The sequence below is a fragment of the Ovis aries genome, chromosome 1 (assembly GCF_016772045.2).
Source record: "Ovis aries strain OAR_USU_Benz2616 breed Rambouillet chromosome 1, ARS-UI_Ramb_v3.0, whole genome shotgun sequence".
Classification (NCBI taxonomy): domain Eukaryota; kingdom Metazoa; phylum Chordata; class Mammalia; order Artiodactyla; family Bovidae; genus Ovis; species Ovis aries.
Window position 1 is genome coordinate 185,204,627 of NC_056054.1, and position 24,850 is coordinate 185,229,476.

At 44.1% G+C, this 24,850-nt stretch overlaps 2 protein-coding genes and 2 long non-coding RNA genes across 10 annotated transcripts in view; 2 read left to right on the forward strand and 2 right to left on the reverse strand.

The window, feature by feature from the left end:
• Positions 1–1,763: 1,763 nt before the first annotated feature.
• On the forward strand, positions 1,764–17,193 carry ADPRH (ADP-ribosylarginine hydrolase). 3 transcript variants are annotated; one of them, XM_042231821.2, is made up of 6 exons: positions 6,428–6,584; positions 10,097–10,176; positions 10,296–10,621; positions 11,940–12,300; positions 13,500–13,883; positions 15,382–17,193. In XM_042231821.2, the coding sequence occupies exons 3-6, from the start codon at positions 10,309–10,311 to the stop codon at positions 15,410–15,412; spliced, it is 1,089 nt and encodes a 362-aa protein (XP_042087755.1). In that variant the 5' UTR covers positions 6,428–6,584; positions 10,097–10,176; positions 10,296–10,308; the 3' UTR covers positions 15,413–17,193. The 3 variants fall into 3 exon arrangements, with proteins under 3 accessions (XP_042087748.1, XP_042087755.1, XP_014947948.2); XM_042231814.1 differs by lacking the exons at positions 6,428–6,584; positions 10,097–10,176 and adding an exon at positions 1,764–1,968; XM_015092462.4 differs by lacking the exon at positions 10,097–10,176.
• LOC114113749 (uncharacterized) lies at positions 5,343–6,330 on the reverse strand. The gene is made up of 2 exons (XR_003588554.3): positions 6,154–6,330; positions 5,343–5,858 (listed from the first exon to the last, which is right to left on the reverse strand). It is a non-coding gene; the product is annotated as an uncharacterized LOC114113749 (long non-coding RNA).
• On the reverse strand, positions 9,337–21,412 carry LOC132660076 (uncharacterized). 2 transcript variants are annotated; one of them, XR_009601289.1, is made up of 4 exons: positions 20,645–21,412; positions 18,472–18,622; positions 15,034–18,099; positions 9,337–10,643 (listed from the first exon to the last, which is right to left on the reverse strand). It is a non-coding gene; the product is annotated as an uncharacterized LOC132660076 (long non-coding RNA). The 2 variants fall into 2 exon arrangements; XR_009601288.1 differs by lacking the exon at positions 20,645–21,412 and adding an exon at positions 19,937–20,040 and having other exon boundaries at positions 15,034–18,622.
• Positions 21,413–21,486: 74 nt separating this feature from the next.
• The window catches only part of PLA1A (phospholipase A1 member A), a 42,017-nt gene continuing 38,653 nt past the window's right edge, over positions 21,487–24,850 (forward strand). For all 4 annotated transcript variants that reach the window (XM_012095077.5, XM_004002946.5, XM_012095092.4 and 1 more), the window contains exon 1: positions 21,487–21,613. In XM_012095077.5, coding sequence (XP_011950467.1) covers positions 21,541–21,613 — 73 coding nt within the window. In that variant the 5' untranslated portion in view covers positions 21,487–21,540. The remainder of the gene's footprint in view (positions 21,614–24,850) is intronic.

The following is a 24,850-nucleotide window of genomic DNA, read 5'->3' on the forward strand; positions in this document are numbered from 1 at the left end:
CCATTTCAAACTAAATGTAGAAATGGATCCAGAAAAAAGTAACAAACAATAATAAGAAGGATGTTAAACTGGGTAATTCAGAGAAGAGAGCAAACAGAGGAGAACTGAGATATTTTTAAGATTGGCCAAGGGGATTGGGGGTTCTTGATAATGATCTTTCACTGCCTTGAGGTGTTCCTGTTTATTTGCTTTGAGCTTTTAATGGATGTAAATACACTTCACTTCTGTGGATGACCAAATTAGAGAAAATACTCTTAAATTAAAGCCGGGGATTCGGTTGTGTTTAAGGAAGACTTGGTTTGTGTGTGTGTGTGTGTGTGTGTGTGTGTGTGTGTGTGATGAGACTGGAAAGGGCAACTTTCAAAGGCACCGGGAGTGTCGTATTGTACTGCCTTTTCAGTCGCTTCAGCCTGTGTCCGACTCTTTGCCACCCTATGAACTGTAATGCACCAGGCTCCTCTGACCGTGGGATTCTCCAGGCAAGAATACTGGAGTGGGCTGCCATGCTTATTACTTGATCCTTTAAGAGAAGAGACAGACCGTGTGTCCATGCGAGTTCTCTGCCTGAGGGTAGGGACCTGCTCTTGAATCCTGGCAACTCCGTGATGATAGGACTCTGGGGGTTAAGAGTCACCACAGATTGGCTGCAATCTTCCTGCCCACACTGCCCATTAGAGCTGCTGGCAAAGTCACAAAAGCTGCCCTTTTTTCAGTTTGTGTTTCACTTTCCTTGTTCCCCCAGAAACATAGAAAGGAGCCGTCCAAAGGCTGTAGAAGGAGAGGACAGAGATGATTTTGGGGCTCTCATAATGGGTCAGAGCAGCCATCATGATATCAAGCTTGAATAAATGAAAGCTGAAGAGTCAAGTTAGCCCATGAAAGAATTTTTTATTTAATTTTATTTAAATTTAATTTACAATTTTGTGTTGGTTTCTGTCGTATGACAACTAGATTCAGTCTATATATATATATATATATATATATATATATCCCTTCTCTCCTGAGCCTCCATCTCCTCCCTCTATCCCACCCCTCTAGGTCATCACTGAGTGCCAGGCTGAGCCCATTAAAGACTGAACAATAGGGCGTTTACTTCTTAAACACACTAAACTATTTAACCACCCTAAGAGGCACAAAGAGTTGGAAAGGACTTACCAGCTAAACATCAACAGAAGGAAGTAACCACCTTCCTTCACCCTCCCCTTCTCCTTCCTCCTCAGCTTCTTCCCTTTCCTCCTCTTTCTTCTTTCTGGCATATTTTCTTGAAAAGTGAAATAGATAGCTGCCCTCTGTTTCTTAGTGAAACAGTAATCTAGGGAAAAAACAATCTGTAACCAAAGGTCATGGTCTCCTATTTCAAAAGAAGAGGGAGGGGTTGTGGAGAGGGGTTGCAGGGAGGGGAGTCGTCTAATTTTATGCATAAAATTAAAGAGAAATTGCATGGCTTGAGTGGAAAGAGGAGATTTATCTCTCGTCAACTCTCCCCAGAAAGGGCAACATTTAAAGTATACCTTGCACAGACACTTTCAGCTACTATTTGTACAGGAGAGGAAATCTGGCCACTTGTGGCTCCATTTACACAAGGACGCCTGAGAAGAGCAGGATTTATTTGATGGCACGAAGAGCCAAAGCAAGCCCTCACTTTGACTGCCTCCTGATTCTGGAGCTGACTTCACTGGCATCCGCAGGGGGAGGCTGAGGGACTCTCCAGCGGCTGTCACCATTAGCTAACCTGCCTAAACCAGCTTCCTTTGTGAAGTCTTGGTTTCACTCTCACTCTTTTTAGATTCCCCACCCCAAACTTGAGCTCTCTCCAAAGAGCAGTTGTAGGAATGAATGCCAGAGACGATGAGGGAACTGACACCTCATCAGAGGACAGGAGGAGAGGACTGACAGATGTCCCCTGATGAGGTCTTCCTTTACCTATAGACCCGAGGATTCTTCTCGAAGCAAAATGAGCAGACTCAGGTAGGTTAGCCTAGTCTGACGCTGATGGAGGGATGGTGGAGCAGAGGATGGGAGGGTGGGGAGGGACCTTAAGCAAGGCTCCCCAGGTGTTTGGCTTCAGTAGTTACTTTCCATTTCCTGGAAGCTATATTTTCACCCACTGAGAGCCAGACTTGTGGGCAGTGAAGTGCTTAGGATGAGCCTGTGGTCAGGAGCACCAAAAGTCCATTGCAAACTCAGGAAGGGGAGCTTGGGGACTCAGCTGACCAGCTGTGGGAAATCCCCATAGGACTGGGAGAGGCAGAGGGGTGGGGGCCATCTGGTAGAAAATGTACCAAAGAAGGTTTCAAAATCTACATGGATCTCCAGATCAAAGGTTGGGAAAAAACAACTTACAGAAGCAAATGAGAGCACTCTGGAGACATGGGGAAAGAGGGGTGGGCAGGAATGTGGACTTCCCCCAGGTCTCTTTCTGTTCTGCTTAGAAGGAGAGAAGCCATTGCCTGCTTTTAAAACACCAATTTGTATCCACTTGTCTCTCCATTCAGTGTTCCCATGCCCACCTTCTGCCATATTTGATTACTGCCTGCTTATTAGAATTACAGCACACATCTTGGATCTTTCTTTAAATAAGACTTTTATTCATTTTTTTAATCCTTTTTAAGCATCAGAATTTTTTTTCACTTTATTTATTTTTTTTGGAGGCTAATTACTATAAAATATTGTATTGGTTTTGTCATACATTGACATGAATCCGCCACGGGTGTACATGTGTTCCCCATCCTGAACCCCCCTCCCACTTCCCTCCCCATCCCATCCCTCTGGGTCATCCCAGTGCACCAGCCCCAAGCATTCTGTATCCTGCATCAAACCTGGACTGGCAATTCGTTTCACATATGATAATTTACATGTTTCAATGCCATTCTCCCAAACCATGCCACCCTCGCCCTTTCCCAAAGAGTCCAAAAGACTGTTCTATACATCTGTGTCTCTTTTGCTGTCTTGCATACAGGGTTATCTTTACCATCTTTCTAAATTCTATATGTATACGTTAGTATATTGTATTGGTGTTTTTCTTTCTGGCTTACTTCACTCTGTATAATAGTAAATACGACTTTTACACTGTCATCAAATGGAGGGCTCTTGTGGAAGGAGTATGAAATATTTTAAAAAATCAGGCTCAGGAGGGTCAGAGCGTTAATGAACTCAATGTTTAGTCTATCATATCATTTCAAAGTTTGTGTAAATGGCAGTACAGGGGATGGAAGAAGCCCTGGACTGAGAGCTCCAAGACCATGGCCTCCTTCAGAGGAGAGTTCAGAGAAGGCTACTTCTCTCTGCTGTGTGACTCAAAGGAACTCTCTTTACTTAGTTGGGCCTCACTTTCCTCACTATAAAGTTACAGGTATGCAAATATCCCTTCTGACTCTGACACGTTATGATGTAAACTTTGCTCTTATGTACGTACGGATTCTATTTTTAAAAAGCACTTTGGGACCAGTGGCCAGAGAGCCTGTTTTCTTTGATAAACATCTTCGAATTCTTTTCCAGCCTTCTTTAAAATCCTCCAGGAGGATACTTGATTTCCATTGTGCAAATCTAGTACTCAGTCTTATGATGAAGTGTTTGGAAATGATTCAGTAAGACAGAAAAGGAAAAAGCTTAAGACCGTGACCAGTCTTCTAACCCAGTGACAGGCCAGACTGAAAACTAGCTCACGCCTCAACAATGAGGTCAGGCTGAGCACCCATGCATCACTGGGGAGGAAATATCAACCTAAGTCTGCATCTTTCTTTGTACTTTTACTTTTTTAAATCTTTGCTTCTCCTCTGAACTAGCTGTTTGGGTTATTTCTGGGCTTCTGGAAATTTTAGTTTATCTTAATTATTCTCTAAAAAAATAAGCCCAGATATAATTTTCTCTAGATGCCTTCTGTGAACCCTCTAAGCTGAAAATGTCTTCCTCCTATTTGCCGAGCTGGTACCTTGAACAATCTCCTTGGTCACAGTGCTTGTGCCTCCAAAGTCTCCTCTATCCCTGTGATTCTTGCTCTACCGCAGTAACTGCAGTCAGCGCCTAGCATGGTGTCTAGCATACCTTATATGCTGTGATAGGGTTCTCCAGAGAAACAAAACCAACACACACGTGGAGAGAGAGACTTACTGTAAGGAACTGGCTCAAGTGGTTGTGGAGGTCACCAAGTCCAAATCTGCACAATAGGCTAGCAGGCTGAAGACCCAGGTTGAGGTGATGTAGCAGCTCCATGTGAAGAGAGTCTGCTGGCAGAATTCCTTCTTTCTTCCTGTGTAAGATCAGTCTTTTTTCTATTAAGGTCTTCAACTGAATGGGTAAAGCCCACTTACCATGGGAGAAAATTAGCTGCTGATTTCCATGTTAATCTCATCTTAAAAATACCTTCACAGAAACATCTAGAAAACTGTTTGACCCAATATCTGAGTACTTTTTCCTAGCCAGGTGAATACCTAAAATTAACCATCATGGATGCTCACTGAATCTTCTGAAGTGAGTTGATGCTGAATGATATGTGAACAGCCATTTTAGGCTTCCTATTTCTCCTGGCCTAGCTTTCTTCTGTTTTCTTCTAAAACGCCTCTACTTCATTTTTTACCACTTTAAATCATTTTAACAAATTGTGTTAAATTGGGTCCTATTCTGTGGTATATTTTTCTCTGAAACTTTTTCTTATTTTGCATTTGCTGCACAGGTCAGGGGCCCTGTCTATTAACCATTTCCTGTTAGCTCTATCTTTCTCTCTCTCGCTCATTAAAAAAAATTTTTTTTTAGCTCTCAAGATTTCACGAGGCATGGTGGCATGGTATAACACATTCAGGCTCCTGAAGTGATGAAGATTTGTTTAATCCCCCGTTTTTCAACTGTCTATACTTCTGTTTTCTTTCCGTTGAACCAGCCTTGGCCATGCGGTGGCTGGAGAGGAACTGACGATCAGGGCCTCATATTACTTTGTCTCAACATGAAAGGGGGTTTATTTTATTATTTGAACATTTGGATCCAATTGTAGTAATGACACTATTACAAATGACAGAAATGCTTACAATGTAAAGCTTAGTGATTAAAAATAGGATATAATATTGTATATACAAAATGACCCCATTAAAAAAAATGTGCATAAAGACTGTATCAGTCTTTACAGTCTGAGTGGTAGAATGTGGGCTCTTTTTCTATGGTTTCTAAAATTTCTTTCTACATGTAATATGTAAAAATTCTTAATATGAAAGATTAAAAGTTTCCCCTTCTCTCTCTCCCTACTCCCTGCAAACTCTCCCCTTAGCCACCTGAGAGATAATTATATAATCATTAATGACAATGTAACATATATCCTTTCAGTCATTTTACACACAGGATGCACATACATACACACACACAGAGCTCTTTTTTTTTTTTACATAAATAAGACCATGTATATCCCTCACTCTAAAAGCTGATTTTTTGATTAACAAAATATCTCCAATTTCTTCCCCTGTGAACCTAATTATTTACCCCAAATCTACTGACTTAAATGTCTACCTTTTTGGAAAAGTTTCATAATTATGCCCTAATTTAAGAGAAGGAAACTCATTCTCCTCTCTAAATAGAGGTTGAGATTATTTCCAATTTTCTGCTGAGAAACAATTCTGCAAAGAAATCCAGAAACATTTATCTTTGTGAACACATGAGAGATACATATTTTAAGAGATATTTCTAAAAGGTTTCTCAGTTTTTCTACTGGAAGTATGCATTATTTTTTTTAATCATAAAAAGAACATTTTATTTAAAAACAAAAAATGTAAATCAACAGCCTAAGATGGGATCCCTTGCATGGGTCCACTCTTAGGAGAGCAGGGTTGTGTTAGGGCGTAGCATCCACGTGGTAAACAGCAGGTGTTTAATGCCTGTAGCAAGAAAGAGAGGCAAACAGAGAAGTCTGCAGAATACCTGCATATAATCTTTAGAATATCTGCATACAATACCTGCAGATAGTGTTTCTAATTCTTTTCAAGAATTTATTCAGGCAAAAATACTCTTAGTTTTCCTTTGCTTTTATTATCAGCATGAAAATATCCTATTCTGCGACCAAATAAATGACAAGAGTTGAAATTAATCCTACCAACCACCCTAAAGAGGTCGGTACTATTATTGCCCCATTTTATGGGTGAGGGGCCCAGAACCGTGACAAAGGCCACTCACGCAATCAGCACCGTTTTCCGAGATCTGGGCCACACACTATTCACTGCCCAGGGGAGCTGGACTGGAGGAGAGGCCGAGGCTTCAAGCCGGGGTCACTCCTGAGTCCTCGACAGGGGTAGGGCGGGAGCGGGGTGGGGTGTTGGTGGCAGAGCGGCGCCATTTCCCGTCGTCCGTGCTCCGCAGCGCCCCCCAACTCCGAACCGAGGGGGCGGCTGACGCAGCGGGCAGCTGACGCTCGAGCAACTGCAAGCGCCGGGCACCGGTCCGGGTCTGCGGAACCTGAGCGCGATCCGCGGACGCGGCGCTCAACCCGGCTTGGTGCTCAGCTCTCGGCTCGCGCCGGGGTCCGCGCTGGGCCTCCTCGCACCCTGACTTCCCGGCGCCCGGCCCCGCCCTGGGCTCACGAGCGTGACACCCCTCCCGGCCAGCAGGTACCCCTCCCCGCGCTAGGCCCCTACATCCGCGCCCCTCTCCCGGCGGCGACCGGCCCCGCCCGCCCTGCCTTCCCCCACCCTCCCCGCCCGCATCCCGTCCCGTCCCTCGCGCCCCTCTCCCGCGGTGACCTAGGGGCCACCCTCCACCCCTGTCGCGGCTGAACCTGTTCTCCACTCGCCTGTACCCGCCCCCCCCCCCCCCGCTCAAAAAAAAAAAAAAAAAGCAAAACCGCAGAAGACTGCCGTGAATCAGCTGCCCAGATCTCCGTTTTGAATGTAAAGTTCGGGGACGAGACTGTCAACTGGAAAAGTTAAGCGTATAAAGAATAACAGCGTTCTGGAAAGCGGCAGGCCACAGCACGGTGTAAAAACTCAAAAGAAAATTTCTTCCAGGGTGAGGTGGTCATCGCCCACCACCCCCCAGCCTCACTTGAAACTCACAGAAACACATTCGGGTGGAGCCAGGAGGAATTACAGACAGGAAGCTGAGGACTTCAGAAGAGGGTGGTGGTGGTGGTGGTTTAGTCGCTAAGTCGTGTCCGACTCTTGCGATTTCATGAACAGAAGAGCCTGGCAGACTACAGTCCATGAGATTCTCCAGGCAAGAATACTGGAGTGGGTTGCCATTTCCTTCTCCCGGGGATCTTCCCAACCCAGGAATCGAACTCGGGTCTCTTGCATTGTAGATGGATTCTTTACCGACTGAGCTACAAGGGAAGCTCCTTGAAGTCACTCAGTCGTGTCCGACTCTTTGCGACCCCATGGACTGTAGCCTGCCAGGCTCCTCCGTCCATGGGATTCTCCAGGCAAGAATACTGGAGTGGGTTGCCATTTCCTTCTCCATTAGAAGAGGGCACAGGGGCTTAAAGATCCGTCCTCAGAAGTCTAGAACTAAGCTTGGTCTCAGAAGTTCTCAGCCTAGGATGGGAGCCCAGGTTGCATCTATAGCTCCCCACTACCTCTGCACCCATCCCCGCAATACGATTTACCGTGGGAAAATTGAGGTCCTGGAAGGAGGTAGCTTGTCCATCATCACACACCTGATTCTGAACAGAGCCAGGACTGTTAGCCCAGAACTCCAGTTCCTGAGCATCATTTATAAACATTAAAATATGTAAGTCATTTTTTTACAAATACCGTTTTGGGGCCAGGAAATTCAACATGATCAGTAACTCGGTAATGGGCTGCTCAGTATGTCCTCACCGTTTTTCTCAGGTGCTTGCCAACCTGCGCCTGCGTTCCCTGGGCTACAGCAGTGCTGCTGGAGCAGGACTCCCTTGGGAAGCCCAAGGATTTGAGCTTAACCCTGAGCAAATAGGTTTTAGGTAAGAGGAGGAGAGTAAGACATCTTGGATGGGAAAGAGCTGGAGCTGAGGAGAGAATGAGCTAGTCCACCGGCATTTCAAAGTGTTTTCCTGGCCTGATAAGTGGAGTGGATGATAGACTGAGGACAGATAGTGCAAGGCTCTGCCGGTGAATGCTACAAGCTGTAGGGGACAGTGGGAAACTAGCACTTTACTGCGCGTTAGGTTGGAGAAGACTCTTGAGAGTCTCTTGGTCTGCAAGTAGATCCAACCAGTCGATCCTAAAGGAAATCAGTCCTGAATATTCATTGGAATGTTCATCAGTATTCACTGGCCACCTGATGGGAAGAACTGACTCATTGGAAAAGACCCTGATGCTGGGAAAGTTTGAAGGCAGGAGGAGAAGGGGACGACAGGATAAGATGGTTGGATGGCATCACTGACTCAATGGACATGAATTTGAACAAGCTGTGGGAGTTGGCGATGGACAGGGAAGCCTGGCATGCTGCAGGACATGGGGTCGCAAAGAGTCAGATATGACTGAGTGACTGAACTGAACTGAACTGAGATTCATGGAGATAGAGTGTTAGCTGAGACCCCAAGACTCTACAAGTCAAACATTTAGAAGGAACACAAAATTTAAATACTGCTGTAAAGGAAGATTGTGGGGAGAAAGTACAGTATTCTAGTTCAGTTAATGGAAAAATCATTTCCCCTGGTTGTGTATGAATAATAAAAAATACTCCTTATTATGTGCTAAACACTGTTCTAGGTACTTTATAAAGATTAATTCACTGGGACTTCCCTGGTTAGGGAACTAGATCTCACATGCTGCAACTGAGTTTGCATGCTGCAACTAAAGATTCAGCATGCTGTGACAGAAAGGTCCCAAATGCTCCTGTGGTCATGTATGGATGTGAGAGTTGGACTGTGAAGAAGGCTGAGCGCCGAAGAATTGATGCTTCTGAACTGTGGTGTTGGAGAAGACTCTTGAGAGTCCCTTGGACTGCAAGGAGATCCAACCAGTCCATTCTGAAGATCAACCCTGGGATTTCTTTGGAAGCAATGATGCTAAAGCTGAAGCTCCAGTACTTTGGCTACCTCATGCGAAGAGTTGACTCATTGGAAAAGACTCTGATGCTGGAAGGGATTGGAGGCAGGAGAAGAAGGGGACAACCGAGGATGAGATGGCTGGATGGCATCACGGACTCGATGGACGTGAGTCTGAGTGAACTCCGGGAGATGGTGATGGACAGGGAGGCCTGGTGTGCTGCGATTCATGGGGTCGCAAAGAGTCGGACACGACTGAGCTACTGAACTGAACTGAAGCTCCTCGGTGCTGCAACTAAAAGAACCTGCATGCAGCAACAAAGATGGAAGATCCCACATGCCACAGCCAAGACCTGGCACAGCCAAATAGATATTTTTAAAAAGAACAACTAAAGTTATTTTTAAAGTTAATTCATTTACTACTCATGACAAACCCATGAGGTTATTAGTTTGTGCCATTGCCTTACAGATATGAAGGGTAAGACATAAAGAGATTGCTCAAGGTAAGTAGGTCTGTGCTGAGGTGAATGGCCCAGAAACAGAAGATTTGGATCCCAGTGTCTCCATCTGTTGCTTGCAAGAAGTGACTCTCTCTGGCCCTCAGTTTTCTTATCTCTGACATGCAGACGGTGATCCAGGCCCTCTGATGAGACTGAAGGTGCAGGTGCTTTGCGAACAGTACCTCATGATACCAGTGGAAAGTTAGCATTTACGGAAAGGAAGGATGCATTCCAAGGCCAAATTCAACCGAAAAGAGAAAATGGTTGATTTGCAGAATTTAATGGGCTTGCCACTCACAGAGAGGCAAAGATAGGGTCCTAGTTAGTCTTGCCTAACTTGACAAGACAAGACAAAGTTCTGATCTTGCCTGGGAAATCCCACAGACAGAGGAGACTGGTGGGCTAGTCAAGGCTGAAAAAGACTTGGACACGACTTAGCTTAGTGACTAAACAACAACCACACAACAAAATGGGCTTATTCCACTCCCCATAGAGCTGTTGTGAGGATTAAATGATATGCCCTTAATACTGTGCCTGCAAGGAGTGAGTCATCAGTACAATGTGATGTGTGTGCTCAGTCTCTCAGTCGAGTCTTAGGCTTTGTGACACTTTGGAGTGTAGCCCACCCGGCTCCTCTGTCCATGGTATTTCCCAGGCAAGAATACCAGAGTGGGTTACCATTTCCTCCTCCAGTTGATCTTCCGGACCCAAGGATTGAACCTATCTCCTCCATTGGTAGGTGGATTCCTTACCACTAAGCCACCAGGGAAGCCCCAGTAAAATGCTAATAGGGCTATTATTTTTTCTAATTTTTTTTTTCTCCCCATCCTCTGTGTGTCTTTGTATTCCCCCAGAGACAGCTTCACCATGTGTGGGGCCCTGATGGAGAGGTATGTGGCAGCCATGGTGCTGAGTGCTGCTGGAGATGCCTTGGGATACTTCAATGGAAAGTGGGAGTTCCTCCGGAATGGGGAGAAAATTCACAGGCAGCTGGCCCAGCTTGGTGGCTTGGATGCCATAGATGTGGAGAGGTGGAGAGTCAGCGATGACACCGTGATGCACCTGGCCACAGCAGAAGCACTCCTGGAAGCTGGCAAAGTCTCAGACTTGACTCACTTGTATTCCCTCCTTGCTAAGCATTACCAGGACTGCATGGGAGACATGGATGGCCGGGCACCAGGTGAGAGAAGCCGGTGGAGATCCTGGGCAGGTGGAGAATTAAAACAGACCCAAGGAAGTCACTTAAAATGTTGATTGGGGTTTAAATATCAAAGATACTAGTTTTTTATTTTTTAATTAATTACTTTTTTTTTTGCTGCACCCTGAGCCATGTGGGACCTTAGTTTACTGACCAGGGATCAAACGCATGCCCACTGCACTGCAAAGCAGTCATAACCTCTGGACCACAGGGGAAGTCCTGAGACATTAGATTTCTTAGTTATGATAAAAATAGAAACAAGCTAAATGTTCTGTCATTTATTTAATTATGGTGACACATCTGCAGCCATTTAAAATTACACAGATAAGTATTTACTGATATGGAAAGATGTTGTATATGAAGTAAAGTAGATTATGAAACACTGTGTATCTTATGAACCCATTCTCATTAAGAGTATGTATGTATATCTGTTGGGAAAGATATGGGTGATAAGAGTATTTATAGTTTCCTATTTTCCTTTCAATTATTCATAGTTTCTAAGTTTTCTTTAATATCTATGAAGACAATTTTTTTCTTTTTAAAGAAGACTGGAAAAGGTCTTGTAGAGACTCTTTTTCTGGTTCCAGGTCTGCTCACAAGTGGTTCTTGCTCACTTGTTTATAGTCACTTGGCCAACAGCTAATGTGAACCACCTTTCCCCTGGCTCTCGTATTTATGAGCCTGACCTGCCAGAACAAAATACCGCAGATTGGCTGGGCTTAAACAACAGATGTCATTTTCTCACCGTTTGGAAAGCTAGAAGCCTGAGAGCAGGGTGTTGGTTTCATTTCTTCTGAAGGAATCCTTTCTCTTTGGCTTGCAGACCATGCTGTGCCCTCTCAGAGCATACACTTCTGGTGTCTTTTTGTGTGTCCAGGTTTCCTCTTCTTATTAGGACACTGATTGATTAGACTGAACTGGGGCCCGTCCTAACATTCTCACTTTAAATTCATCACCTTTGTAAAAGGCCCATCTCCAAATATAGTCACATTCCAAAATTCTAGGGATTAGTTCTTCAACATATGAATTTTGGGGAATACAGTTCAGCTCATCATCAATACAGTTCAGCTCATAACATTTCCTGATGAAAAGCCCCTCCCACAAACCCAACAGCGTCTAAATACGCTTGTGTAAGTAAGGCACAGTGCTGACTTGGGGTTTGGAGTTGGGGGCCTTCATCATCACACGTTCTGGCTTTCCCTTTCCACCCAGGAAAGCTGGAGGCAGGGCTTGGTTCTCTCCTCCTGCCAGCCTTTTGCTTCGGTTACCCTGACCCCATTCTCTGCCTGACTCTTCCCAGGGGGTGCCTCAGTGCAGAACGCCATGCTGCTGAAGCCAGACAAAGCCAACGGCTGGAGGATTCGCTTTAACAGTCACGAGGGTGGCTGCGGGGCCGCCATGAGGGCTATGTGCATTGGTCTCCGGTTCCCTCACAGCAGTCAGCTGGACACACTGATCCAGGTGAGCATCGAGAGCGGCCGGATGACCCACCACCACCCCACAGGCTACCTGGGAGCCCTTGTGTCTGCTCTTTTTACAGCCTATGCTGTGAACGGCAAGCCTCCCCAGCAGTGGGGAAGAGGACTGATGGAAGTACTTCCGGAAGCTAAAAAGTACATTGTCCAATCAGGCTACTTTGTGGAGCAGAATCTTCAGCACTGGTGAGTCTGCAGGTGCACACTCCTGCTAGAAAATGGTTGAGTCTGTGTGCACACCTGCATGCGTGTGTATGCCTACAACTCAGCCTTGTAGCAACCATCATCGGTCTCCCACCCAATTTCATCATCCACTGCATCCAGCCCTCTCCCCACCCTCCTGCTAAGGATTCTAAATACAGTCCCAGCTGTGATGGCCACCAAGGAGCCAAGTGAAGACCTCAGTGAGTAGGGCGGCTGCACTGCTTCCCTCATGTGTACAGATCCTGTTCTCCAGAGTTTTGTGGCTCTTCCTTTTCGCTCTTTTTTTTCCTGGCCATGCCACACAGCATGTGGGATCTTTGTTCCCCACCCAGGGATTGAACTCGTGCCCTCTGCAGTGGAAGAGCAGTGTCTTAACCACTGGACCACCAGGGAAAAGTCCCTGTGGCTATTCTTTACTGAGATGAACTTTCCTGATTATTTCCTGGAACTTGTTTTTTCAGTGTTGTCTTGACAAACAAATAATATTGTGAAATCCTTGGTTAAAATGACCTAAAGATAGGTTTTTCCACCAGGTAATTAACAAGTGGTAAGACCACATCTTCCCCTTTTTTGAATTTACTTCACATTGCCTTTCTTAGAATAAAAATGTCCAGAGGCTTTCTACTGAAATCATCTACAGTCATGATGTTCTGAAGTTCCCTCTTAAAAAAAAAGTAGCTGTATAAGAAGATGATATGTTAATTTGGTTGATTGTAGTGATCATTTCATTATGCATATGTATATCAAATCATCATGTCGTACACCTTAAATATGTACAATTTTGTTAAGAAAGTAATATAAGATAATAAAATATATGATGACAGATCTGTCATATAAATAAATAAATAAATAAATAAATAAAGTTCACCATTGAAAGTTGACGCTTGACCTATTTCTCAACTCAGGAAAAACAAACCTACATTTCTCACCTTTAACTTGCTGTATATCTTCTTTATGCATTAATAGCAACAGATATCAATGCATTATTTATATCACTCCTTAGCAAAAATGTATTGAATGAAGGTCACTTAGCATTCATTTTGATTTTTAATATATCATATTGGTTCTAGAGGTTGAAGTCATGTTGGAACTCTCCCTGTTTACATGTCCCTCTGGTACCTTTCCTGATGGCTTTTGACTTTATTTTTTCAATTGACTGTAGTCTTTTTTTCTTCCTACAGGTCTTACTTCCAAGACCAATGGGAAAAGTACCTAAAACTCAGAGGAATTTGGGATGGCAAATCAGCCCCTACCTTCCCCAAGCCCTTTGATGTGAAGGAAAGGGATCAGTTCTACACTTCTGTGAGCTACTCTGGCTGGGGCGGCAGCAGTGGACACGATGCCCCCATGATTGCCTACGATGCCATCCTGGCTGCAGGAGACTCCTGGAAGGAGCTTGCCCACCGAGCGTTTTTCCACGGTGGAGACAGTGATTCTACCGCTGCAATTGCTGGCTGTTGGTGGGGAGTGATGTATGGTTTTAAAGGAGTGAGTCCCTCCAACTATGAGAAGCTAGAATACAGAAACCGGCTGCAAGAGACAGCTAGGGCTTTGTACTCTCTTAGGTAATTACCCTAGGGAGAAGTGACATTCATTTCTGGTGGTTTCTCCTCTCGTGTAGTCCCTTTTCTACTATTTCACTTGTTTCAAAGTCAAGAGTCTTAACCTTGTACTCAGGGAATTTTGAGGTAACAGTCCCTTGGGCACCTGAAACTCAATGTTTCCAAACTTATCCTGTCTTCACCAGCCCCTGCCCCAAATGTACCCCTCTTCCTATCCTGAAAAGTATATTTCTCAGTTAATGGGATCAGCATTTCCCAAGTTAGAAATCTTATAGCCTCATATTTGGGTTTCCATTTTTAGCATCTAATCTTTCACTAAGTTTTTTTTTTTCTGTTTGTTTCAGGTTGGGTTCCCAAAAGTGGATTCTAAGACAAAGATCTGAGTGCAAGTAGTTTACTTGGGAGGTGATTCCAGGAAGGACTGTTAGGAGAATGGGGAAATGAAACAGGGAAGGGAGAGGAGCCAGGACAAGGTGTGTTGATGAGCAGGTTCCCACTGGAGGCACTTGAGATGCAGTCCGCCTGGATCCTTTGCGTAAGGCACTCAGAGTTGCCCCACCGTCTTCCATCTGATGTTGGTGGAGGACCACTCCCAGGGGTGCTAACCCCCTGGTGCTTCCTGGCATGCCTCTTATAAAGCCAAACATGAGTGTACTCAGGTTAAGACTCAGAGATGTTTGCAGTGGCAGGCTGTAGGGTGCATGGGAACAGTGAGGTGTGTATGTGGGGGTCCCCACAGCATCTGCTAGATGGTTCTACATCCTGAATATCCTTCAGATCTGTCATTCTTTTACCTTATGGCACCACATATTTTTCAGCTGGATTTCTGCATTGCAAACTATTTAAGTCTGAAGAGATTCTGCTCCTATTAATAGCTGCACCCTCTAATTTCCTAGGTATGACACTTGACATGGTGCCAGCTCGTTGTCACCTATTTGACAGTCTTTATTCTCCTCTAGACAGAATCTAGCGTGGTGCCCAGGTGCACAAGAGATGCTTCATCAACATATATCAAATGAATGTTATTTGTTAGCCTCCTGTCTGGTGCCTCTAATTCCAGTACTGCCTTCCGCATTGCCCTCCAGCGAGAACTTTACAAATACATAACAAGTTGATCATACTGCGCTTCTAATCATGTACAGTGAACACTTACCTTCTGCTTCTACATTTCTGGGTGCTCTTCCTTCTCCTCTTTTACCTTCAAGTTCCAGCTCAAGTAGCATCTCCTTGATGAAAACCCACTCTGACTCTTCAGGCTCTTGGCCTCTCTCTTCAAAACACCCACAGCCTTCTGTCTCCAGCTCTGTCACCATACTGAGCATGTTGTGTGGTCACTGTGGGTCTTCTGAGGACCTTCCGAGGCTCCTTGTAAGGGCTTGTATCTTACCCTCTTTGTGGTCTTCCTGTCTAGCCTATTGGAGACATTCAGTGTTTACTGTGGAGGTTCATCCGTTGGTTTTGATGTGAATGCTTTGAGCATGCACTGTCTCTTGTGTTTCAGATACCCTCTACTCCATAACTATCAGGAGTGACCTGTGCTGGCCTGAGAAAGATGGAGGATTTGAGGCTTTAACCAGGCCTGTGTGCTGACTTCAGTGAGACAGAGATCTCAACTCTGTATCTGAAGCAGGACTACAGCAAAGGCATCAGATTTATCATTCTTTTGTATGTAAAGGGAGAAGAAAATTCCAAAGCTCTTTTTCTGTTTCAAAAACCTCTCATGTGTATTTATATATTTCAGAAAACAGATGTGTTTTAAATAATGAAACTAGTACAGTAAATTCTTCAGCAGGACAATCAGAAATTGCAGACTCTTAGGGGTGGGGATTTACCATTTACAGAACATGGTACTAATCTCTTAAATGCAGGTGTCTTAAATCCATGTGCACAAGAAGACTCCTCTGTAGAAATATTTTGAAGACAGTTTTAGAATAATAGAAAACAGTAAATACATATTTACACAGGATTCTTGAACAGAAGATTAAGATGGAGACTTTTATGACTGTTTTTCAATTTCCCACTTGATAAAAAGTGACAGTATAGTTCAGAATAGTGTGTACTTTTCTGCAGCTGTAGGAAAAAAGGAGACATTTGTTCCCTGTCTTTCTGGGGTTTCTCTTACCAGTAGTCAGGAGAGCTTGCAGTATTTATTTATTTATTTGGCTGCACCAGGTCTTGCAGCCTGTGGGATCTTTACTTGTGGCATGCAAACTCTTAGTTGTGGCTTATGGGAGCTGTTCCTTGACCAGGGATCAAACCCAGGCCCCCTGCACTGGGGGCAGAGTCTTAGCCACTGGACCACCAGGGAAGTCCCCTGCCTGCAGTTTTAGGGTGGAGCACTAGAATTCAGTGAGCACTGACCAAGCGGCAAAACGGAGATGCTTAAACCTTGTAGTATAGAAAAGGGAAGAAGAGCATTTTAGCATTTTAGTGGATTCTGAGGCATGACCTGTTTTACCTCTATAACTGGTTTGATGAATTGTCTGAATTTAGTGGAAGCAAACATGGAATGATTTTCTTTTTCTCCAGCCACTGCCTTCGTATAAGCTGCTTTTCCTGCTCCTTAGTGTCTTTTTAGTTTTGTTAAAACTGCTTTCCCTGCTCCTAAGTGTCATCTTCTTAGTTTTGTGTGGAGAGTGGGGTGGTGAAGGGTATTAAAAATCCAAGCCAGTCCAGATTTTTTTAAAATTTCAGCTTTACCGAGATATGAATGAATGTAAAATTGTAAGATATTTAAAGTGTACATTGTGGTGATTTAATGTACATATACACAGTGAAAGGTTTCCCTTCATCTCGTTAATGAGCGTATCTATCACCTCACATGTTTACCTTTTTTTGGTGAGAACATTTAAGTTCTACTCTCCCAGTAAATTTCAATTTCACAATATAGTGTTATCAACCATGGTCACCATGTTTTCCATCAGATCTTCAGACCTTATTCATCATAAAAGTTTATACCCTTTTACCAACCTCCCCTTATTTCCCTCACCACCACTGCCCCCTAACCAGCCCCTGGAAACCACTTTTCTACTCTCTGTTTCTATTAATATGGATTTGACTTTTTTTTTTTTAAGATTCCACATATAAGTGATATCATGTAATATTTGTCTTCCTCTCTCTGGTTTATTTTAGTTAGCATAATGCCTTAAGGTCCACTGATACTGTCGCAAACATCAGGATTTCCTTCTTTTGCATAGCTGAATAGTATTCTATTGTATATATGTACTGCGTCTTATCAGTTCATCAGTTGACAGATACTTGTTTCCTTATCTTGACTATTATGAATAAAGCTGCAGTGAACATGGTGCACAGATACCTCTTTGATGCCGTTTTCATTTCCTTTGGATATATACCCAGAAGTAGCAAGCCCCATCCAGTTTGATCAGTTCTAACACTTTAAAGTCATGTCCTCCTTCCTGCCCACCACAGTCAGTCCCGAGCCCAAAGGGCTTAGAGGAGAAAAGGGGACGTGGATGCCGCTCTCATTCCTCGCCTTCCTCTTTCGGGGTTCCCTGTCTCCAGTGTTGCCCTAGACCACCCTCACCAGGGGAGCCCTGAGGGAAAAGAGTCAGCTTCTCTCTGGAAGGTTCTCCTCATCCTTCCTGGTCACAGCAGAGGGGTGCAGGCTGGGTCCCCCTGGCCCCCTGCTGCTCTCTAGACTCCGCCCATCCCTCTCCAATAGGACAGACCTGGAGGCCGGGGAGGTTGCCCACCTTCACGTGATCGCCCTCACTCTCAGCCGGTACCCCCCCCTCACTCACTTGTGAAGCAGAGCACCGCCTTCCTCCCCTTACAGGAAGGAAGGGGAAACCGTAGAACTTAGGATTCTCGCGATTTCTCCATCAAACCGCTGACTTCCTGCAGAGGAAAGTGGGGAAGGGAGGTCTCCTAGAGCAGTTCAGCTGCCTCCCATTAAGTCCTCAGGGATTTGTCCTTCCAGTCTCCTTAGAATGTGGTGGTGGAAGTATGTGCATGTGGGGAAGGGGGTCACGGCAGAGGAAGAGGGTGGGGACTTGGCGTTTTTTGTTTTCTAGTCACCCTTCAGCTGCGATTGGAGACGAGAGCGAGCATCTCTTTAAGAGCCTGTTCTATTTGCTCTGCAAATTCTCACTCTTCACAGCAGGCGTAGTTCAGAATGAGATCAGACTTTCAGATTCCTTTTTCTCAAAACCTCGTCTCCAAGCTTGACTCTGGGTTGACAGCTTTGCTTCCTGTTCCCCTGAGAAAATAGAAGCAGTCAGGAGGGAACAACTGTCGGGCCCATCACCTCTGCCTCTGCCCACCCACACCTGGGCCCTGCCTTCTCTCCCGACCTGTGAATGTTGGGGTGTGTGTGTGTGTGTGTGTGTGTAAAAGAGGGAGAGAGAGAGAGGAGGAAGAACCAGAATGAACACAGGAAAGAGATAACAGATGTAATCATATGCATAATGTTAGAATAAATTGAGAAGATGACCTGAACCACAGTGTGAACCTCTCATGCTAATCAAGTTAATATGTGTGTCCTGGAAAAGAGAAAAGATCATGAGTAACATTACAGGGATTAATGGTATTTTTGACCTGCTAAATGATGGCACTTCACTTGCTTTGTTACCTGATGGCTAGATGTTTTCTAGAAGTCTTGGCGATATGTACTTTTTAACCTGCAAAATTAGCATTGGTCTCATCTCTGGGCTTCTTCAACCACTATTCTCCATTCTCAGTGAAGAATGAAATAGTCTCCATTTCCTCGTCTGTCTCCACCCCTGCAGAGCAAGTTAATGTGTATCTTTATAAAACAGCCAGAGCTCCTGGGAGCATGATTTCAGTCAGCCATCCCCATGGATCACCTCCTCAAGGAATGTGGTCAAATTAAGGACCAGGGGTCATCCAGCCACCATAGAGGGGGCAGTCTTGCCATTGTTTTCTCATCCTTGGAGTTTGGGTTTGAGGAAACTGACACCTAGGGAGTTGGTGAGACCTTCCTTTGGGGAAGGAAAGATAAGAGAAGGAAGAAAGTTGCTAAGCGATGAGATAGAGCTGGGGCTTAAACCCAGGTCTGCTTGTCTTCAGTCATACTACACCCTAATTATTTGCTATAATTAGAAAGTGTTTCCTTAATCAAAGCCAGAATGAAACCCAAGAGTTAGATGTTGGTGGCAGCAGCTGGTGCTCTCTCTTCACCTTCCTACAGCTATTAGGTGGCGTCAAAAGGGAAGTGAGTGGTGGGTTTGAGATGCGCGTTGGGCTTTTGTACTTCTTAATTTTAAAAAAATCATACACGTGCAGAACTATTAAAAACCACACTTGAAAAAATTAATGTGACCTCATTTCGTAGTCATAAACAGGTGAGGCCCAGAATTAATTAAATTTATTAATTAAATAATAAAATTTATTTTATATTAGTGTGTTAGTTTATATTCCCCCCACTTCCAACCCAACCCCTAAACTGAAGGCCTGGGATCCTGAAGGAAGATGAGGAAGCTGGGTGTCTGAGTTGGGAACAGGCAGGCAGGAAAGGCTGGAAGGGATTCCGTGGATTCCAGGGGTTGAAGCCTATAATTTCCTCTCTTTCTCTCTTCCCTTCCACCCCCCATCTCTTCCTCCCCTCTCTTTCTCTCAAAACAAGTGTTTAATGAGCACCTCCTATGTGCCCGGCAATGTTCTAGGTAGCAAGCACACAGCAGAGAGCCTGAGCGATGAGCGCTGGATATTGAACCCAGCATCCTCAATCTCTCATTTGCCTCCCCATGTTCCCAGATCGTAGGCAAGTAAAACCATCTGATTCCACTCCAAGAGGCCTCCACGTGGTCTCAAGATCAGGCCCTTTCCCACGGCCCTTCTCTAAATAAGCATGCCCTGCAGAGTACCACCCCTCCCCACCCCCTCCCCTTAGCAAATACTGAGCACTGGCTGAGTGGCAGGCGCTGTGCCAGGTGCTTGGGGACACCTCAATGAACAAAAGAGACCAGAATTTTGCCTTCTGAAGGCTGATATTCTCCCTGGGGGAGACGGGCCATATACACTGATTAGCAGCTGGTCCCCACCAGTGTCTCCTGTAGAAAAATCTCTATCCTCACCTTCTAAAACATGTCGCTTCACTTTCCAGGGGTACCCCGCTTTCTTGGTGCCCTGAAACAGTGCTTCTAGGCCACTGGTCTCTGTGAGCGTTGGTTTCCTCACTGGTCACATGGAGACGGCCTTGGTAAGAATTAACAGAAGACTAGTGGCTCTGGCACGAGAACTGCAGAGTCCTGGGCACAGCCCCAGAGGTTCTCAGTCAGCGTGTCTGGGTTGGGCCCAGAGTCTGCCCTCGGGCCCCGGGGTGATTCTGAGCAACTTCCTGAGCAGTCCTCTTTCTTCACAGATGCCAGCCCTCCATCACCTGCAGGGTCTCAGGGTTCTCCCTGCCGTCTTCTATTCACAAATGTTACCCCCGATGAGTCTCTTGCACATCTAGTCCCACCCTGGCTTCTCTTCTCTGAGGACCTAGAGCTCTACACCTGGCTTGGTCTCTGACACCAGTCGTGCCCTGTCTGCTGCCACTCTGCTTTCCTATGGTTGCAGTGCCTGAGCGGTGGGATCACGCACAGGAGGGGAAGCGAAGGCTGGCCCTTCCAAAACTCATTGTATTCCAGTCTTGGGTGGCCCTAGCACAGCCTGTTGGTGCAGAGGTTCAGGGCATGGCCTCTGGTGCTAGCTTGTCCTGCTTCAAATCTCAACCCTGCATGAGCTTGTGCAGGGTATAAGCCCTCTGTGCCCTGAAGCTATAGATAGATAGTAGTCACCTCACAGAACTGTGGTCTGGAACGTTCCGTGCTGCCCTGTTGGCGGGTTCTCATCCTCACAGCAGCATGCTGCAGTTTCAGGAGTGCTGGGCAAGCACCGTGCCTCCCCTTTCCCTGAGCTGTCCGGAGCGAGCACTCTGTGGTTTCTGCTGCTCCTCTGGATGAAGAGGCCAAGCGGTACACTGGAAACACCCTGGTTCCAGGCCAGCTCTGCCACTTCCAGCAGCACCATCTCCTCTCCATAGGTCATTTTCTTTCTCTATTTCTTGGTTCCTTTATCTGTGAATTTAAGAAGCTGAACATCTCTTCTTAGAGGTTGGACTTACTTGTAGCCTCAAGATTCTGTTAAGAATAGTACTCTCAGAGGCCAGTTTCATCTTCTTTCATTCTTTCTGGTAAATGTACACTAAACACATACTGTTGACTCAGCTCTGTGCTGGACACTGGGGACTGAAAAATGAAAACAGAAGGTCTTTGCCCTCAAGCTGTTCAGAGTCCTTCTAGGGGAATAAACATATCCACAGATGACTCCAGGACAATGAGGGTTTGTGATTGCTTAGAGATGAAAGACTTCTGCCTTGGGTTTTACTAACATTTTATAATGAGAAGTGGGAGAGGTGCAGGAAATTGTTTCCTGATGATGTTTGGTTCAGAGAGGAAGGACAATGTGTTTCAATGTCCCTTACCTTAAAAAAAAAAAAGACTATTTATTTTCATTGAGAAGAAACAGAAAAACTGGGTAAGTTAAACAAAGAGGGAGAGTTTTCTTTTACAGGTCATGAGGCCAGTTAATGATTAGTGAGACCCAAGTGGGTGTTTGGTGAGAGGCTGGGTTATGCGATCTCTTTGTCATTAGAGGTCAGTTCTACACCAGCTCTGAGACTTCCAGCTCAGTGATGCCCCCAGACTTCTGGGAGAGATGCTTCTGGTTGTGGGGTCTCCTTTTGTGGCTCAGTGTTGGAAGTACAGGTAAGTTGGGGGCCAGGTCCTTGGGTGAAACTTCTTTCAGTCAATAATTCTGTTTTTTTCATGCCATCTATTTATGCAGCACTAACCTTTGGAAGGTCCCCTGTAAGTCCTCTCCTGAGATGAATTTAAAAGAGGGAGGAAAAAACCTTCAATCATAAGGGGAATGACGGCATGCCCTTAAGTCATAAAAACTAAACTTCTTCTAGCTGTTTTACTCATTTTTCTAAAATCTACATTACTCCTTTTGACCTTGCGCAAGACAAGAAGAGTTTAAGGAAATAAATGCGATTAACTCCAAAATATGATTCATTTCCACACTATACATACTCACTGTTCCAAGATGTATTTAATTTTAAAATCAAAATTTTCCAAACTAACAACGGTTTTGTCACTGAGATTGTTAGAGGTTTTTTCTAATCTTGCTGACCCAACTCAAGTTCAGGTTTGTCATCCCTCCTGGTAGGACTATGATAATTAGTCTGTTAAGTCACAGATGACCGGCAACATTTAGCACAATTTCCCTCCGATGTGAAAACCCCACCCACCACTCTCCCTTGCTTAATATAGCAAATCTAAACTCTCCTATGGCGTAGACAGTCCGGGAAGAGTGAAGATCCCCTTCTCTGACCAGCAGTGGCATCACCCTTAGAAAGCTCCCTTTCCCCTGCCCCCAGTAGCTGACTGCTCTTCTGTCACCTCCACAAGACATTTAATTCTCATTCCCCAGCTTTACAACGTGTCTGTCTGCCTTCTGCCTGCAGTTGCTCATACTACCTTTTCTGCTCTTCACGTCTTCCAGGAAAGCTTCCATGATTGATACCACCCTTGCAGTAGTGCTTACCCCTTTCCTGCCTCCATGGGTGATGTTGAAAAGGTCTACTTACTTTTATGTGTGTGAATGTGTGTGTGTGTGTTAATCACTCAGTTATGTCTGACTCTTCGCAACCCTATGGACTGTAGCCTGCCAGGGCTGTCTATGGGATTCTCCAAGCAAGAATACAGTTCCTTCTGCAGGGGATCTTCCCGACCCAGAGATAGAACTCAGATCCCCTGCATTGCAGGTGGATTCTTCACCATCTGAGTCCCCAGGGAAGCCAGTTTTATGTGTGCTTTTTCCCTAACTCAGTCATATATTTGTGTGTGTGAGTGTGTGTGTATGTATAAAGTGATGGTATATCTTGTATTGTGAAGTGGCTATTTATATACTATACACTAGATCTAAAAGGATGTATATCTTATGCATTTTTGATGAATGTGAGAAAAAGTGCCTTATAAGGAGGTTATAACTGTTGATTAGTATGTGGGCATGTTTGTTTCCCCATCTCTCCACCAACACTTTGTTAATGTTATCAAATGTTTTTCGTATTGTCAATCTCATAGGAAAAGCAGTATAACATTATTACCTTAATTTTTATTTCTTATTACAATTTGTGTTTCTGATGTCTTGTTTAAGCAATCTTCTTATAATCTTTCATGTTTTCTTCTAAACTCTATGGATTTAAATGAAGATCACCAGGGGCAAATCTTTTAGTCATGGGGTATTTTTTTCCTATTCCCATGGGGTATTTTTAAATATGATGTTGAATTTTATTTGCCAACATTTATTTTAATTTTTTAATATATTTATTATTTTGTATATTCATAAAGGAAACTTATCTATCATTTTCTTTTCTTTTATTGCCTTTCTTTGGTCTTGATGGTGCTGCTACTAAGTTGCTTCAGTCATATCTGACTCTGCAACCCTGTAGACTGTAACCCACCAGGCTCCTCTCTCCATGGGATTTTCCAGGCAAGAATACTGGAGTGGGTTGCCATTTCCTTTTCCAAGATGATTATAACTGCAGGAAATAAGTGTGTTCTATGCAACAGTTTTATATTGGGTTGGCCAAAAAGTTCTTTCAGGTTTTTCTATTCTAGCCTCCAGAAAAATCCAAATGAACTTTTGGCCAACCCAATATAAGATAAAGGTTATTTATGATTTATAGATTTTGTGGACTTCTCAAATAAAACCATCTGGCTCTAGCACATTTTATGGTGAGAGAAGACTCTTGATTACCAATTCAATTTTTTTTTTTTTGGTATTTATTAGGATTTTTATTTCTTTCTGATTCAGTTTTAGGAAATTATACTTTTCATTGCTGTTAAGTTTTCCAATGCATTTGTCTATGAATTTTTAAGAATATCTGTTATACCTAATGTTTTGCAGTTTTGCTATCACCTGTCTAGTATAGACACATTTAAAAAAAATCTTGCTCATTACCCTGAGTTTAACTTTTGATTAGAGAAATCATATCTTTTTTTAGTTATAGAAATTATTTGCAGCACAACTTCTTTTCCCATCCTCTTGCCTTAGAGAGCAGCCACTAGATAAATGTTGGAGCTTCTCCATGTGTTGCCTGTACTTTTTAACTGCACTTTCTTATTAAAAAGCTTCTTTGACTTCTTCTGTACTAGACAACAGTGTACTGATTATATTTTTATTTCAATGACCTTTTCATTTCCAACTTCTAATTAGCTTTTTTTTTTTTTACTGTATATCTTATCGCTTATGCCTATATGGCACCCCACTCCAGTACTCTTGCCTGGAAAACCCCATGGACAGAGGAACCTGGTAGGCTGCAGTCCATGGGGTCGCTAAGAGTCTGACATGACTGAGCGACTTCACTTTCACTTTTTACTTTCATGGATTGGAGAAGGAAATGGCAACCCACTCCATTGTTTTTGCCTGGAGAATCCCAGGGACGGCAGAGCCTGGTGGGCTGCCATCTATGGGGTCACACAGAGTCGGACACGACTGAAGTGACTTAGCAGTAGCAGCATGCCTATTTTATTTAATAATTTCCTATGCTCTGTTTTTATGTTTGTCCTTGTATATAATCTCAGCTTACTCGTTTTAAACCTTTGTCAACAATTTCTTAAACTTTATTTCACCTGGATTAAATCAGTGATTCACTCATTGACAATCTTTGTAAATGTTTGATGTCTTTATATATTTGTTTGCAAGCTTTTTTAAAGATAAATTTGTTATTGAAGTACAACATGTATACAAAAAAGTACACAGATTATTAATACACATATTAATGAGTTTTTAGAATGATCATCCAGATCAAGAAAGAAAACATCACCCATTTCTTAAAACCCATTGCCCATATCCCATCTTAATCATATCTGCTCCAAAAGTAACTATTACTTTGACTTCTAACACAATAGATTAGTTTCACTTTAATTTTCAGTCTC